At 37.5% G+C, this 17397-nt stretch overlaps 2 protein-coding genes across 2 annotated transcripts in view; one reads left to right on the top strand and one right to left on the bottom strand.

Moving 5' to 3' along the window:
- Window positions 1–17397, top strand: part of DLC1 (DLC1 Rho GTPase activating protein) — a 527425-nt gene that overhangs the window by 34054 nt on the left and 475974 nt on the right. The gene's annotated exons all lie outside the window — the stretch shown is intronic.
- C7H8orf48 (chromosome 7 C8orf48 homolog) lies at window positions 1788–3511 on the bottom strand. The gene is given in 2 exon segments (XM_055116288.2): window positions 1788–2270; window positions 2272–3511. Coding segments are annotated over 2 exon segments (957 nt in total). The 5' UTR covers window positions 3081–3511; the 3' UTR covers window positions 1788–2122.

Raw genomic sequence — 17397 nt, 5'->3', positions numbered from 1 at the left:
GTTTTGTTTTAAATCAACAGAATTACTTGAACAGATTTGTGTGTTAGAAAAATAATTCTGGGCTCCTGGGCACAGTGGCTCATGCCTGCAATCCCAGCACTTGGGAAGGCTGAGACAGGAGGATTGCTTGAGCTCAGAAATTCCAGACCAGTCTGGGCAACATAGCAAAATTTCTCTACTGAAAATACAAATAAAGAAATTTAGCCAGGCGTGGTGGCACGCACCTGTAGTCCCAGCTGATGGGGAGGCTGAGGTGAGAGGATCACCTGAATCCTAGAGGTTGAGGCTGCAGTAAGCAGTAATTGCACCACTGCATTCCAGCCTGGGTGATAGAGCCAGACCCTGTCTCAATAATAGATAAGTAACAAATTTAAAAAATAATAATTCTGAGAACTGTATGCTGACATTTGGGAACTGTATACCGAAAGTCTTGCTGAAAAATAGCTTGGGGTTGAGTTGAAAAATAAAAAGGAAGAACAAAAGATGACTCAGATTTCTAGCTTGGTTGACTAAAAGGGTGGAGCATGACCTTTAATGGGGGAATTCTAAAGGGAAAATTATGTAAAACATGAATATATTGAGATGTCAAAGATAAAGCATGACATAATATGGATTTCAAATAAAAGGTTATTATGAAAATGGTAATGGTTATTTTCCATTTAGAATGACTTACTAAGGGGAAATATGCTAAATTTTATGGGGGAAAAATAGCATCTTTATACATAAATGAAGGTCTTAACGCAAAGAGTAATACTGAAGTACAATACTAAAACTCTTCTGTGCTGATTTTTGCAAACAAATTTCTTTTTCACTGAGCTAATTCGGGTGTTGGACATGTAGAAAAGTGATCTCCAGGTAATGCCACTAATTCCATGGTTTTATATTTTTATAGAGGAAATAGATAATAAATGGCTTCTCAGAATGCCATCTAACATTTTTCTCCATACATGTGTTTTCAAAATGCCAAGGTATTCCTTGCGGAATAATACTGTTTCCTCATTACATAAATCTGGATGAACAACAGAAGGTTCATAAAATCTTCACGGCCAAAATGGCTATCTAGATAATTTGTTCAAGCTTTCTTCTCTCAAAACTCAACACCTAACCCCAGCTTTACTTCTTCTTCCCCTTACAGCTAAATATTTCAAGGAGTACCCTATATCCATTCATTATTTACTTACATTTTTCCTCAATCTATTTTGTCTGCCCCATTTGTATAAGTGAAATGGCTTTTGCTAAGGTCAACAGTGCCCAATACATGACTAAATCATCTTTACATGGCTTCTCTGTTGATTGATGTGGTTAGACAACTATCCTTCTTTAAATATTCATTCCTTAGCATCTATGACACTATACATTCCTGATTTCCTTGATCCACTTGATAACTTTTTTCACAATCTTTTCTGCAGGTTTATTTTTCTCTACTTAGCCATTAATTGGCATTTCTCAAGAGTTTGTATCAACCCTGCTTCTCTTCTTATTCTACTCATTTCCAAAAACGCTTGACAATCTACGGCTTCAATTTCCAGCTATATGCCATTGATCCCCACCCTTCCCCCAGTCCTACCCCAATTTATTTTGCACCTCTAGGCTATACCTTTCCTCTGAAGCGCAAAAACAAATAATCAAATGTTTCTTCAAACTGTCAATGTGTATGTCCCAAATGCACCTTATATGTCCAAATAATCATACTCTTCAACACTTCCATCAAACATAGTCCTCTTCTGGTGTTCCTGTCTTAATGAAATTAATGATCATTCATCCAGGCGCACAAGTCAGAGCCTTAATAACATTTCAAACATCTACTATTTATTAATTCCCCATAGCCATTTGATCGCCAAAGACAGTTATTACTTTTTAAGTTTCTCTTACATCCCCATACTACTTTGCTTCTGTACCATCAACATCCTGGCCCAAACTACCAACATAGTTCTCTTGGAATTTTGTAAAAGTTTTTATAACTATTCCAACTACAACAGTGCCTTCTATAATAGGGAAAAAAAAGTGAAAGTTGTTAGTCCTCAAATCTGTGAAGGAAGCATAGTAGTCTTAAGTTAGTTTCCCAAGTGCCTGTAGAAATTATGGTAATTACTCAAATACACAACAAAGACATCTATCCACATTACACATTATCATTAACAATCACCAGCTCTGGTTTGATTAGAGTAAGTCGCTTGAGAAATGGCAGAGAAAATGGTAAATGACAAGCACTATTTCCATCTCGCTGCATCTTCTGCTCTGTCTCTGATCTTTCAAAACCAGAGTATCTGATGACTTTTCTCAGTCAGTCTTTTCCAGATTATTCTGGGGTCATCTGAAAGCCTGGGAAAGTCTTGATGTGCTTCTCCAATACGGGTGAGAAAGTCTTTGGTATGAAGATGTTCATCTATTCTCTCTTGGAGTAGAAATGACTCCAGTAAAGTCTTCTTTTGTTTCAGAAAGGCAGACAGGGCCAGCTCCGCTCTTTTCCTGTTACAATAGGGACACTGATAAGATATGTGTTGCTTAGCTGCTGCCTCCTGTTTTGGCGTTGTCCTCATGTTTTTAAAGTAGATTCTGTTCAAAAGTTCATCGGGTACAGTACAACTTAAGGCATCTCTCTCTGTAGCCTCTACATCCAATCCAAGATGCAGCTTTTTATGTCTGCTGCTCGTCTTCTTCTTAGAATCCCCTCTACGATGAATCAAATTTATCTTCATGGTGCAATAAGATTGCAGGGCATTCAATTCTTCATCTGATACCCGAGTGATTTCTGTTGGAAATTTGGTGTCTGGTTGGTGCCGTTCAAAGTTAGAGTCTTTGAGCTTGAGGTAGTTGATCCATTTTTTACTCAACTTCTTTTCATAATTTTTATAGTCCAAAAGCTCAGATTGTGTGTCTACTTGTTCCAAGCTTGGAGTCTGCTTTTCCCTCTCCAGTTTGCTCCCAGAGGTCAGGGGCGAGGACTGCCGTCCTCCAGAGGAGCTGAATGAGCTGGAAGTCTGTACCTCATCAGTAAAGTTCTTCAAAGTCTCAGTCTCATCAGAAAGGTTTGCAAGAGCACTTTTGTCCGTTTGGGCCAATTCTGGGCAGATGGCCATCACAATGCATCAGGCTCGGCTCCTCATCTCCTTTGCCCAGGTTAAGACTGGTTCAGGAACCCGTCAGGAGCTGACCCCTCCGGGAATGGATCTCAATGCCGTCAGCTCTGCGGAGTGCGTCTTCCGGGAGACGCCTTCCCAGCTGTCTTGGCAACGCGGGCCGCTCATGCGCAGTGACTGGCCACCATGCGGCGTCCCGCCTTTTCCTCCGCGCTCTCCAGCGCCCACTGCGCTTGCGCTGCTTGCGCCGGGTTGGCGATTTTGCCCTTTCTTCTGCACTCCTGCTTCTCTTTGGTGCTAAAGTCGAGTAGTCAACGGGAAAACCTTGCAAACTCTGTTTCCCAGGGGTCAGACAGGTGGCACACGTATGTGAGACCAATAGAGTTAGGTGGCCTGTGACAAATCCGAACGTGTACGCCCGCCTAAATGCATCTAGATTTAAAAATCAAGCAAAACGCGCTGGACAAGATGCACAAGCAAAAACTTGTCTGCAGTGTTTATAGCCAAGAGACACCTCCTTGTAGAGCATGTCTTTGGGGAAAAGTCAAAATACAGAAACCATTCTGTAAGAAGTAGTGTTCTGTGCTCCAGCATTCTGAGGACTCGAAGTTTGGGCGGGGTCGGGGGTGGGGAGCAGGGGCGGGGGAGGACCTTAATTTTCCAAATCAGTTTCTCTGGCCTTTTGTCCATACAGGTCCCCTCTGGCTAGCATATCCACGCCCATCTTCACTCTTAATATGGTTAATTTATCCTCCTCCTCCGAGTCCCATTTCCTCAGGAAGGGCTTAATACCCACCCCTGCCTTAAACTCTTTCCAGCATTTTTTTTTTAAATAGTGTCCAACTATGTGATTGTATGAGTATCTGATTATGAAGGCTGAAGGCAGAAATCATGTCGGTGTTGCCGACTAGTATGAGCCCAGCAATCAGCAGACACATAGCAGGTGTTCAAGAAATCTCTGTTGAGTGAATGGCTATGGAACAAATAAATCTTACCTTACACACGTCCAGAGGATTTGGAGAAATAAGTACTATAAGTTCAGGGAACTCTAACCTTTTTTCTAACTGAATCCCCAAACTTAGGCTATTACACAGGATATATTTTTTATTAATGGATTAATTTAAAAAACACAGTAGAGTTTTATTAATTATCGTGAGAAATTATAAAATGTTAACTCTAGAGATGGACTTTTCCTAGGTTATAATAGTTCTTGAGTCTAGGACTTAGTCAATGTCTAGGATAATTTTAAGAGCCTAGACACCCTTCTTTCTCAGTTTTGTCTCTCTCTCTCTTTCTTCCTGTGTTTCTTGGGGATTGGGGGGTATTATTCAGGTCTAGCCAGATATATTCCCCAAATGTTCATTCTGGCAAAAAGTGAAAGTCAAATATTCAAAAAGCATCTCTCAAGTATATGAGCCAGCTTCCTGTTGAAGATAAGGAGACTCCAACTTCATTTATTCAACCCAAATTTTATTTTATCATATAATGGTAGTCTTTAAAAAAGAGGTGGCATGTAATTTGTGAGTAACTCCAAGTAATTTCCATTAGGGCTCAATATTTTCCTTATTTATTATTTCAAATCTCTGCCTCATTCTCTGAATATTTACACATTCATATTTACACACTATTCATGTTTTAGCTATATCTTATCCATAACATTGAACAAGGGAGCTATACTTAAAATAAAATCTATCTGTGTCTTCTAACATGCCAAATGTCTGGGGTAATCTGTCTTTTTATAATAGTGTCTTAAATTTCTCTTGATTTTTAAAAATAACTTTATCCTAGAAGGAGATATATGTGGGTGGGAAATTCTATAATTAATTTCCTTGTAATATTCAGCGTGACCCAGTGGACAGTTTTACATTCTAGTAAGTGTGTTATCTAAGGAAGAAAATATCTCAACAGTACTATATTTATCAAATAAGATTCATGAAAACACAGGTCAAAGTTTGATTTTAAACAAATATGAAGAGTAATAGTTTTCCTTTGGAAATCCCAATCTTCTTGCCATCTCTCAGGGGCTGTTGGGAATGTCAAAATGCTTTATGGACCAAGCTGTGGCTGAAGGCTGCTTGTAGTGGGGATTGGGAGATATGAAGAATAGAAAAGAGAGTCCAGTCAGGCTCTCTTGGCCTAACCTTGCTATGCCCCTCCTGTTACTGTTCTGCAGCTACTTTCTCTTCTTCCTAGTTCCTATCAGAGAGCAGGGCCAAGGGTCTTCTCCCAGCTTTTTCCTTAATGATCAAGAATGCTTTGCAGCTATAAGGCCAACCCCAGAAAGAGGAAGTCAAAACAAATTCGTGATTCCCCTTCTCTCTTGCTTTCCTTTCCTATGGAGGGAGAAAAGCAAACTTTCAGCATCTGTCACTCTGGCAAGCAATTCTCCTCCCAGATATCATAAACGTTTCCTTGATGAGTTGGCATTTGGCAGGTACCTCTTCCTGGTGGTGTGCAGTGTACAAAGTGGGAGTCTAGTTTAAGTATAAGAGAGACTACGATGACAGAGCCTTCAAAAATATTCTACCCTTTACATCAACTTCTCAAGTAACGCTGTGCTTGGTTCTGTAGATCCAGCAAGATGAAATGTTTAGCTGTTCTCCTAGGGGGCTAAGTTGAATGTGACAAGAATCTCACTGTAATGGCCATTTTTGTGAAGGAAAGAATCTTATATCACTCAAGATGAAAAATGATTTTATTTATAGTTGTTCAATTTTTTTGTGGTTCAGTAGTTGTTCTTTATCTTTAAAATGTTTTTACCTCACAATTATCTCCATCTTTCTATTCTGTTTTCTGCATCTTTGGTGTTATTATCTTTTTTCTGAAATTGATTAATTGCCTTGTGAATAGCTGCCTTCTACTTTAATAACTATTTTTTTGCAAAAGTAATAATATAGGTTTACTGCAGATTTTTAAAAAAGAAAATGATAAGCCACAAATACTGATTTTAAGCAAAAGCTACCTATATTCTGACTTCCCAAAGATAATTACTATAAACATTGACAAAGTGTTGTAATATTTTTCTTGAATTTCCTAATTAAAATCTAGATTATACTGAATTTTGGTTTTATGAACAATTTTTTCCAGTTAGTAATAAAATGAACCTTTCCATTCATTGTAAAATTATTTTCAACATAATTTTAAAGGTGGTTTTGCATTATTTGATTCGTTTAACAAATACATTCAGATGCAAGGTATTTCTAGTTTTTTTGCTATGCAAAATTATTCCTTTAGCTAAATCTTTACATACATTTGTAGCTATATGTTTAGGATAAATTCCAGAAATCATAATTTGTGGGTCAAAATGTATGCAAATTTTTAATGCTTTTGAGATCTGTTTCTCCTCTATAGATTAAATTGACAGATCCTTCAAAAATATTCTACCCTTTACACCAATTCTGCAAGTGTCACTGTGCAAGGTTCTGTGAATCAAGCAAGATGAAATGTTTAGCTCTTCTCCTAAGAGACTAAGTTAAAGATGCCAGGAATCTCGCTGTGAGGAGCTGATTCTTTCTGGAGGAAAGAATCTTACATCACTCATGATTTTTTAAAAATTATTTTAATTTATAGTTTCCGTACATCATTTTTTCTAGGATATAATGTTCTTTTGTCCATAAATACTTCGTTTTATATCTCTTACAAGTTAGGCCTTTTAAAAAATAGCCACATTGTGACCACATCTAGCACGTGATGATAAATCCTTAATATCATCTAATAATTATTCTGTGTTCAAATTTATCTGACTGCCTCAAGAACGCCTTTTTGCAAGTTGAAGTGTTAGAATCAGGATCCAAACAAGGTCCACTGACTGCATTTGGCTAACGTAGTCCTCAAAGGTTTTACTTCCTAACACTTCCGAAGTACAAATAATTTTTATAAATGAAAAAGTAAAAAGGAGCAGGAAGAGAAGTTTAGTTTTCTTCTCTGTTCTTGCCATTACGTTCCCTATAGATAATCATAATTTTAGAGTTTTCGATTATCTTTCAAAAATGTTTTGAAAATATAAATACGTCTCTCATACATGTGTTCCTCTCTTCTTATAAAAACACATTGACATACTCTACACATTGCTTTATAGCGTTTTTTTGTTTTTTTCTTAAAAATATATTCTAGATACCACTTTACAACAGCATATAGACATCATTCTCATTTATTTCTAAGATTGCATAGTATTTCATTGTAGAAATGTAATGTATTTTATTCACACATTTTGATGGGCATTTTGCTATTATAAGAAATCAAAATTTGCTTTGTATCTGTGGAGATATATTTTCAAGATGAATTTTAGGAATGAGATTACTATATCAAAGATGAAGACATATGTAGTTTTCTACTTACTTCCAAATCCCCCTCCACAGGCAGTACACATATTACATTTCTGCCAGCAATGTATGGGAGCATCTGTTCCCAAAAGCCTGGCCAGCAGGGTATGTTCTCAAATGTATGGATTCTTGCCAATCTAAAGGATAAGAAATGATATCTCAGCGTAATTTTAAATTGAATTCTTCTTATTAGCAGTAAGAATGAACACCATTTCATGTGTATAAAGGCCACTTACATTTCTTTTTCTTTTTATGTGTACCATATATTCTTTTACCTATTTTTATATAAATTTTGTATTTTTCTTTTCAATTCTCAAGAGTCACTTCATATGTTGGAAATATTATTTATTTGTCTGTGACTTGGTTCCAAATAGCTCTTCTCAGTTTGTCTATTTGTCTATGCTGTGTTTTGCCATGTAAAAGTTTGATTTTTCTCTCATATATCAAATGTATCAATCTTTTTCCTACTTGCCCTTGGATTGTTTACACTAGCTTTTATTTTATTTTGTTAGTTATTTTTTATTTAAATTGACCCGATTATTTCTTTTAGTGTACAGCTCTGTGAATTTTAACACATATATGGGTTCTATAACCACCACCAAAATCAAGGTGCAGAATCCCCTGTTCTATCTCCTTTTTTGGCATACCCTCAACCTACCTGTAACTCCTGTCTTTAGTACTTTTTCCATTGATTTTTTTCCTGTGTTTTCCAAATATATAATCATATTATCTATAAGTTAAGATAGCCTCTTGCTTTCTAATTTTTATGTCAGTAATTGCTTTGTCTTTGATATCTAATTTCTTTGACTAATACCTCCAACACATTTTGAACTAGTAGTAGAGTTAATAACCTTACCCATTTTTAAAATTGGATATTTATCTTTGTCTTGGATTTATGAAACATATAGAAAATTTATCATAGTTCTGTAATGTTTTGAATTTAAAAATTCAAGCAGTCAGAATTACCTGCATGATATAAAATTTCCCTGTAAACTGCTATTATTGCAAAACTCTGGTAGGTAGATAAGCAGGTAAATGAATAGACAGATGAAGAAATAAATAAATTAATAAAGAACAAACTTTCCAATTAAAGATTTTAAATAAATTTGCCATCTATGTTCCTTCAATATTGCCAGAATATTATTCACTTTACCCAGTTTTGCATTAAAAAAATAAGTTTAAGCAAAATTAAATCCTGCACGTGTAGTGGCTTTTCATTTTTAAATAATTTCTGCTTTAGGAGGATGAAGCAGGAGGATCTTTAAGAATAGGAGTTCAAGACCAGCCTGGGCAACACAGCGAGACCCCTTCCCAAACTTGTTTCTACAAAATGAAAAACTTAGCTAGGTGTGGCTGTAGTTGCACCAGGTGTGGCTGTAGTTGCATGGCTGTAGTTGCTTAGCCAGGTGTGCACCTCTAGTCCTAGCTACTGAGGAGGCTGAGGCAGGAGGATTGCTGGTCAGAAGTACGAGGCTGCAGTGAGCTATGATTGCACCAGTGCGCTCCAGCCTGGTTGACAGACAGAGCAATATTTCTGTCTCAAAAAAAAAAAAAAGGAAAAACACTTTAAATATACAATATTTATCTAAATGTTAGACAAATTGATTTTCATGTAGCTGTTGAAATACGAACTAGCACACAAAGTTTCAGCCTAGACATTCCAAATGTCCCCATTTTAACCAACAATTTTTTTAATTAAAAAATATATATATAATCTCAGTGACCTTTTTGTAAAGGATATTATCACTGAAATCAAGGCATCAGTAGGGTTGGTTCCTTCTGAGGGTTGTGAGGGGAGGATCTGTTCCAGGCCTCTCTCCTTGACTGGTAGATGGCTGTCTTCACGTTCTCATGATGTTCTCCCTCCATGCCTGTCTCTGTGCCCAAATTTCAGTTTTTATCCCCCCCACAGGGACACTAGCCATATTAGATTAACACCTATTCAAATGGCTTCATTTCAACCTGATTTTCTCTTTAAAGACTCCATCTCCAAATAAGGCCACATTCTCAGATACTGGAGGTTAGGACTTCAACTTAAGAATGGTGGGGGAGGAGGAGTACAATTTAACCCATGATGTGTAGTTTGTATGAAAACCAGATTAAAGGCTAATTACACAATCTGCTTTTGGGGTCGACTTTTAGTATGAAAACTGCTGGTGATTTTCTAAGTGAGAAAAATAAAATCGTTAAATATAGGAACCTACCTGTTCATTAAGAAGTATCTTTATTTTAGGTGAACATCTGTGGGGGCCTTGTGAGGACAGGTTATATTCTCTGACCCTATCACAAACCTGTCTGGCCAGCCTGTAGAGTGATTGCTCACATCTCATACTTAAGTAAGAAATTATTTTAAGAAAGTATTAGTTTTATTTGAAAATAAGTGAAAGTTTTTTTTTTAGTTCTTTTCAGATTGGTATATTTCAGGATTTTTTAATGTTTTTAAGCATTAGGCAATGATTTCCTACTATTCCATCTGAGTATCCGGTAAAACTCAAAACAAATGTAGGTTCTATATTACTCAGCTATATTCAAAATGAATATGCCCAGTATATTTAAGAGTAGCAAAGCAACTTCACAACAAATAATGTTAAATATGAATTTGAATTGTATGATCTCTTTTGCTACTTTGTCTTGGAAATTGTATGATAACATAATATCTAGGTTTTCTGACACTAGTCCAATAGATAGCTGCCTTATTTACATTCGTTTTATTGTAGTTCAATTTCAGAATGGTTCTGGGCATCTTTATGCAATTTTATAAAGTTAAGTCCATCAGCCTTTGGGCAGTGCTATTGAACACTGACCTTGGAATCTAGGAAATGAATATAAATGAGATTCTAAATATAATGTGTTTCCTTTCATAGCACAGATGATGTATAAAACGAACACAGAAATGTGCCATTAATTTGAATTTGAGTTACATACTTTTGTGTTTTCCTTGGGTAGAAAGGTCTGTGATTACAGATGACAGAATTGGAATTCACAACGATTTTCCTGAAAACTACTACATAGAATTATTTTTCCACTACTCAGCATCTTTGCAAAGCATTTTATTGTAATTTTTCTACTCACAATGTAAGCTTTCACTATAAAACGAATATTATTATAATTACATAGTGTTGAATGACATGGAAATTGCAAATTATTTTATTTGAGATGAATCTTTCAGTAAAACTATTTTATTAAAGTGTTCAAAGTAAGCATAAAAATATCACCCTGCCCTGGAAAAGAGAGCCAATGTCATAAATGGAGCTCACAGGCTAAACTCATTTTATCTCCTTATTTTAGATAGGCATTTTCCAAAAACAAACTATGTCACTGAAGAATGCAAGACTGTTTCTTCAGAGCCTTCCATGCTTAACTTGAAAGCTGTCAACCCAGGAGGCTGAAACAGAGCTAGATTATGAATCCTGAGTGAATAGCTCATTCTTTGCGCCCATGCTTTTGCTGCATGCTGCCATGTGGTACAAGGCTGAGAGGTATGCACTATGATAGCTAATAAAGCACTTCCTTTATATCGCACTGACCAGAACTCTTATTTGAAGCCCGTATATTATGCCATTGAAATCTCACAATGTTAGCTTTTGTTCTGGCTAGCAGAGGCAGTTGCTTGTCCTTTCTGTAGCTAAATTTCATGCACCAAAGTTGTTAGACCCTTTACTAATATGTGTAGGTCTAAGTCATAAAACCAGCTTCTGCTATGTTTGCAAGAATGTTTTGTTTTGTTTTCTCTGCCTTTTCAATGACAGCATCCCCTAAAGCCAATCATTTGTGATTTTGAGGCCATTGAGAGATAAAAGGCTTGAAGTAAAAGTCATCGGCCCTCCTGAACTCACTCATCTATGTCAAATATAGTGATACAGTTAACATTCTAAGAACAGAGATTGAGAAGAAACTTAATTTAGGATGAAAAGAATGGCATCAGATGGACCAAAATTAATTACACTGTGTAATCCTGAATGTAACTGAGAAATATTCAATGTGACCCATTTGTTATATTTAAACATATTATTATCATAAAGTATTATGTAATTAGGGCCTCCTTTCCTGGACTATGGTTAGATTTTGTGTCTCATTGCATGCTTTCAGAAAGTGACCTAAAGAACAATACATAGTGATTGTCATAACAATCTATGAAATATAGGCTTCGGTTAACCTAAATGCAAATAAGAAATATTTAAAAGTTCCTCAAAACTTATAAACTTTTAAATGAAAAAATTATGAACCACATTCTCAAACTTGAGGTGTATCAAGTCCTTCAGGGAGTCCTCCATGGTTCCTTCCTCTCCCTCATTGAACACATCCCATCAGTCACAAAATACCATAACTACACATCCCCAAACTGGCGGCTTCTCTTCAATCCCTTCTCCAAGCCCTTGGTATCAGTAGCCACCATTTTTCACTGTGTGAAAGCTGATTTTACAAATTGGGTCATTCTTGTAATATTCAGGTAAATCAGAATAGAAGAACCAGGGAGAAAGCACTCAAGACATACAGCACCTGCTCCAAGAATTAAATCTTCCACAAGCCCAGCTGCTGAAACTGCCTATTGGAACATGAAACCAGTTTTTCTCTCATAGCTACTGAAACAACCTGCTATGAGTCTAAGGCCAGTTTTAACAATCACTGTCACTCATGAATCAGAGCTTGCCAGCTCCCCAGAATTTTACTAGTGCCAATGAACTTTCTGGAAAAACAATATGTAACATTTTTCCTTTTAGAAAACCTCCAACCTTCTCCTTGTTCTTTAGACAAAGATCATCTGGTTTGTGTGTATGCCCCGAGTTGCAATTCTTGCTTCCCAAATAAAATTTAGAGATTTGTCTCTAGATTGCATTTAACTTAGACACCTGGATCTAACACACCTATTATTTTAGCTTGTTTTCAGACTGCTATAAAGAGATACCCAAGACTGGGTAATTTTAAAGGAAAGAAGTTTAATTGACTCACAGTTCCACCTGGCTGGGGAGGCCTCAGGAAACTTATAATCATGGCAGAAGGTGAAGGGGTAACAGGCACCTTCTTCACAAGGTGACAGGAGGAAGTAAGTACGAGAACAAGGAAGTACCACACTTTAAAACCATCAGCTCTCCTGAGAACTCACTATCATAAGAACAGCAAGGGGAAAACCACCCCCATGATCCAATCACGTCCACCTGGAACCTCCCTTGACACATGGGGATTACAATTCAAGATGAGATTTGGGTGGGGACAAAGAGCCAAACCATATCACCTGCCTTCGGGCTCACCTCACAACCTCCAGACTCTTCTCACATCCTTTACTTCCTTTCTTCCACTCAACCTGTTTTCCAAATAATTACTCAGACTGTAACCCCAATGAAGCACAGCTGAGACACTGGCCCTCACGTGTTCCATGTCTGTTGCTGCATCTCACCATTTGGTCTTGTTAGAAACAATTAACTAGTGTGGGTTGGCTTTTTCAGACTACGAATTAAAAAAAAAAGTGAAATATTCAGGATAACACAGTTACTAAAGGTTTTATGTAAAAGCACTTGAGGAAGAAGGTGATAGGAAATTGATTAAGCCACTGAAATTCCCTAGAAAGAGAATAACATTCAGAGTTCCCCAGCAGCTTTCCCCTGTCTCATACTCAGTTATCCTCGCTCACTTCTCACCCTTCAGACCCCTGAATATGCATATGATAATTACATTATAAATAAATTCACAGTTGTATAATAAATTGCTAACTGTCTGTCATAACTGATAGACTTTCAGCCCCACCAGGGCTGGAAAAAGTCTGTCTTCTCCACTAAGCTATGTGTCTTGCACGTATCAGACTGTCAGCAAATTGTGAAAATAATAAATGAATTAAATAATGCATTTGATAGTCTAGCAATAGATCTGGCTACTCAGCAGTGTCTCTGACAGCATCCACTTTAGAAATAGGCATATGTTTTTCCCACTTTCGCACTGTGTATCACTGTGATGCAGGTCCTTAAAGCAATTGACCAGCTAGGTCTCATTCAGAAAAGAGCAGTCCTGTCAGGCGCCCAGCCTATGTCTGTATCAGGTCCTACTACTTGGTACATTGTCTGTCCTGAGAAGCAGCATCATTTGGTCCAGGCTTATGACCTCTGCCCAGAATCTCTTGAAAAGCAGACCACAGGAAGCAGGCATCATGAAGGAGTCTTCAGAAGAGGCAGTGTACCAGGAAGGCACCTTGTCTGGACCCCCTGCTGGGTATTCAAATTTTGCTATACATTAGAATCACTTTTCAAAACCCCAGTGGCCAGATGAATCCCAATAAGTTTTAAATCAGAATTTTTGGAAGTCAGACGCAGACATCAATATTTTCTAGGATTTCCAGGTGATTCCAGCATGTAGCCAAGTTACGGATGCCACACTCTAGGATTTTGTGACTAGTGCTCCAGGACCAGGGACATTGGCATCTGCTGGGAGTGTTTTAGGAGGGCAAAATCATAGCTCTGTCCCAGATCTATGAAATCAGAATTTGCATCATAAAGCAAATTCCTTGCGTAGAGTTGTCTGAGCTCCTTATACATTCTGATAATCAATCCTCATTGATTGCTGTGCATGTTGAGGTGTGAGAAGCACTGCCCTAGCACAGAGAGCAGTATCACACCATTAACTTACTCCTGGCCATTTTCTTTCTCTTTTGTCCTTCTCTCTTCCACCTGTCTCTTCACTCTATATACCAGCCATCTACAACTCCAATTACCTGAAATGCAATCTCTTTCTTTCTTAGTAAAGTGCTGTTAGTATTACAAAACTTTTAAACATTTAGAAAGTTCAGGAGAAAATGTGATGAAACCCTATGCATGCACCATTAATATGTAACAAAAATAAACTTACTATCATTGAGTCCTTTCTTATTTAAAAAAAAAAAAATGCTACAAGGCCAGGCCCGGTGTCTCATGCCTGTAATCCTAGCACTTTGGGAGGCCAAGCGGAGAGGATCACTTGAGGCCAGGAGTTTGAGACCAGCCTGGCCAACATGGTGAAATCCTGTCTCTAATAAAAATACAAAAAAAAAAAAATAATAGCTAGGCATGGTGGCGGGCACCTGTAGTCCCAGCTACTTGGGAGGCAGAGGCAGGAGAATCGCTTGAACCCAGGAGGAGGAGATTGCAGTGAGCCGAGATCATGCCACTGCCCTCCAGCCTGGGCAACAGAGTGAGACTCCGTCTCAAAAAAATAAAAAATTTAAAAAAATTAAAAAGTTACAAACATAAAATGAAAGCCACCTATTCATTTCTATCTAATTTCACTCTGTTCCTCCACAAACGTGTCCATTATCCTGAAGTTGTTATGGCTATCTTGTCTTTTCCACCATTTTTCTTCCATTTGAAATGCCTTATTAAAAAAAACATACAAGAAAGGCTGTCCTCATGGAGGTTATACTCTGGTGTGTCGGCAGATAACAAGCACAGTGAGTAAGTAATTTACACTAGAAGATGGTATGTGATATGTAGAAAAATAAGCAGCAGAGAGTTCAATGGACTTCTGAGGAGCGTTGTCATTTTAAATTCAGTGGTCAAGGAAAGCGTGTCTGAAGAGTTTACATTTAAACAAAGGAGTGAAGGAAGTAAGGGAATGAATCGTGAGGTTATTGAGCAAAAGTGTTACAGACTAAGAGAACAGCCAATGAGAAGAGCAGGTGTTACAAGACTGAGAGAACAGAAAGAGACGTGCTTGACATGTTTAAAGAAAAGCAAAGATGCTTTGTGGGTGGGAGCAGATTAATGGAACTAGAGGTTAATAGCAGAGAATGAGTGAAAACCCAATCATGTAGGGCCTTGCAGGCAGTTGTAAGATCTTTGGAGTTTTCTTTGAATAAAATCAATAACTATTAGAATATTTGAGCAGATATCTTAACAGATATCTCTGGCTGCTGTGATAGACTTCAGATTGTGAGTGGGGAGGTGGAATGAGAACCAGAGCATAAAGGCAGAAACAAAAGTCCAAGCAAGAGATCAGGTTCTTGAACCAGACTGGTAGCAGTGGAGGTGGTAAGAAAGGACCATATTTCAGAGACATTTTGAAGTTTCAGGGTGAAAGATTTCTTAGAGGGTTTGGGAATGAGGTGTGAGAAAGAGAAAAGTTAAGGATGAGAAACTGAAAGGATTGAGTCACCATGAGTGGAAATAGAAAATAATTCAAGAAAAACAGTTGGAGGGAAAACCTGGAAGCGTAGCTTTTGGAAATTTTACCTCTGAGATGGCTTTTAAACACCGAAGTGGAGATGTAAAACAGGTATTTCAGTACATAAGTCTGAGACCAAGGGGAGGAACCTAGAAGGCACTATAGGAGTTTGAAAGTGATAAGCATATAGCCAGATGCAGTGGCTCACGCCTGTAATCCCAGCATTTTGGGAGGCTGAGGCAGCCGGATCACTTGAGGTCAGAAATTCAAGACCAGCCTGCCAACAGGGCGAAACCCCATCTCTACTAAAAGTACAAAAATTAGCAGGGTGTGCTGGCGGGCCTCTGTAATTCCAGCTACTCGGGAGGCTGAGGCAGGAGAATGGCGTGAACCCAGGAGGCAGAGGTTGCAGTGAGCGGAGATTGTGCCACTGCACTCCAACCTGGGCCACAGAGTGAGACTCTGTCTCAAAAAAACAAAATAAGCAAACAAAAAGTGATGAGCATATAGCCATGGGAGGAAATGACGAGAGAAGTGTTTACAGATTATTAGAAAAACAAGAAGCCCTGAATACTAATGACAAGGGGGCAGGGATGTTAGAAAGATCCAGCAAAGGGCGCAGACAAAGAGTAGCAAGGGAGACATAAGAAAAATATTTTGAGGAGAAGGAAGTGTTCAGATATAACAAATGTCCTCAAGTAAGATAAGGGCTAAGAATTAACTATTAGAATTTTTAATGCGGAGGACTTGGGTGACCTTGACAAGAATCGTTTTGAAGGTGTAGGGATCAAAGACTGATGGGCAATTGTTCTAAAGAGAATCAGAAGACAGAAAATGAAGACAATAAATGTAGAGAACTCTTTTAAAATTTTTGCCATGAAGGGGGACAGAAAAATGGAGAGGCTGAGAGCAGTGGCTCATGCCTGTAATCCAAGCACTTTGGGAGGCTGAGGTGAGAGGACTGTCAGAGCCCAGGAGTTTGAGACCAGCTTGGGCAACATAATGAGACTCTGTCTCCACAAGTTTATTTTTAATTTAAAAATTAAAAACCGGGAAGAAAATGGAAAAATAGCTGGAGAAGCAAGTGTAATCAAGAGAGGGTTGTGTTTAATATAAGAAAAAAACATTATGCTGGTATGCTGGTGAGAAACTCAGTGAAATGAAGATGAAACAGGATGAAAAATACAGAAGCGATACTCTACAACACATGAGAGAGAAAGGGATATAGTACATGCATGGAGAAATTGGCCTTATATAGGAGCACAGAAAGTTCATCTAAAACAGTAAGAAGAAAGGTGATACATATATATATATATATATATATATATGATAATATGACAGCTGGCAGGTATTTAATTTGTCAATATAATGACTTATAAATGTTACTTTATTGATAATTAGCATCAATAGCACACTAGTGACCAATGCTGTCAAGGTTTAGGTGCGTTTGCAGTCTGTGTGTGTTGATAACTATTGCATTAATGAAACTAATATTTTGTAAGCTGAAGTAACAAGCTTTTAGTATAATATTCCTATTCCTAATTCTGTGATTAACCAATGAAAGCTAAATTTCTTCCAAACATACTGCTTTTCCATAAAATTAAATAATTTCTTCTAATGTACCAAATAAGAAGCTTCATTGTGAAATACATATTAATGCTCTCTAGAAAAGATTTAGTTTATGTGTTTTCTGTGATCATTTTCTTTCACTTAGACTTTGTACTTTCTTTTAATAAGAGAATATGACAATACATGTGAGTTTTTCAAAAAATAAAAAATACAAAGTTCAATCTCATTTTCTTGCATTTAAAAAATATGACAAAACCCTTTAAAAAACATTTTCCTGTAGTAATTTTGTTGTTGCTTTTCTC

This window comes from Pan paniscus, chromosome 7 (assembly GCF_029289425.2).
Source record: "Pan paniscus chromosome 7, NHGRI_mPanPan1-v2.0_pri, whole genome shotgun sequence".
Classification (NCBI taxonomy): Eukaryota; Metazoa; Chordata; class Mammalia; order Primates; family Hominidae; genus Pan; species Pan paniscus.
This window is presented reverse-complemented; position numbering and strand designations above follow the sequence as displayed.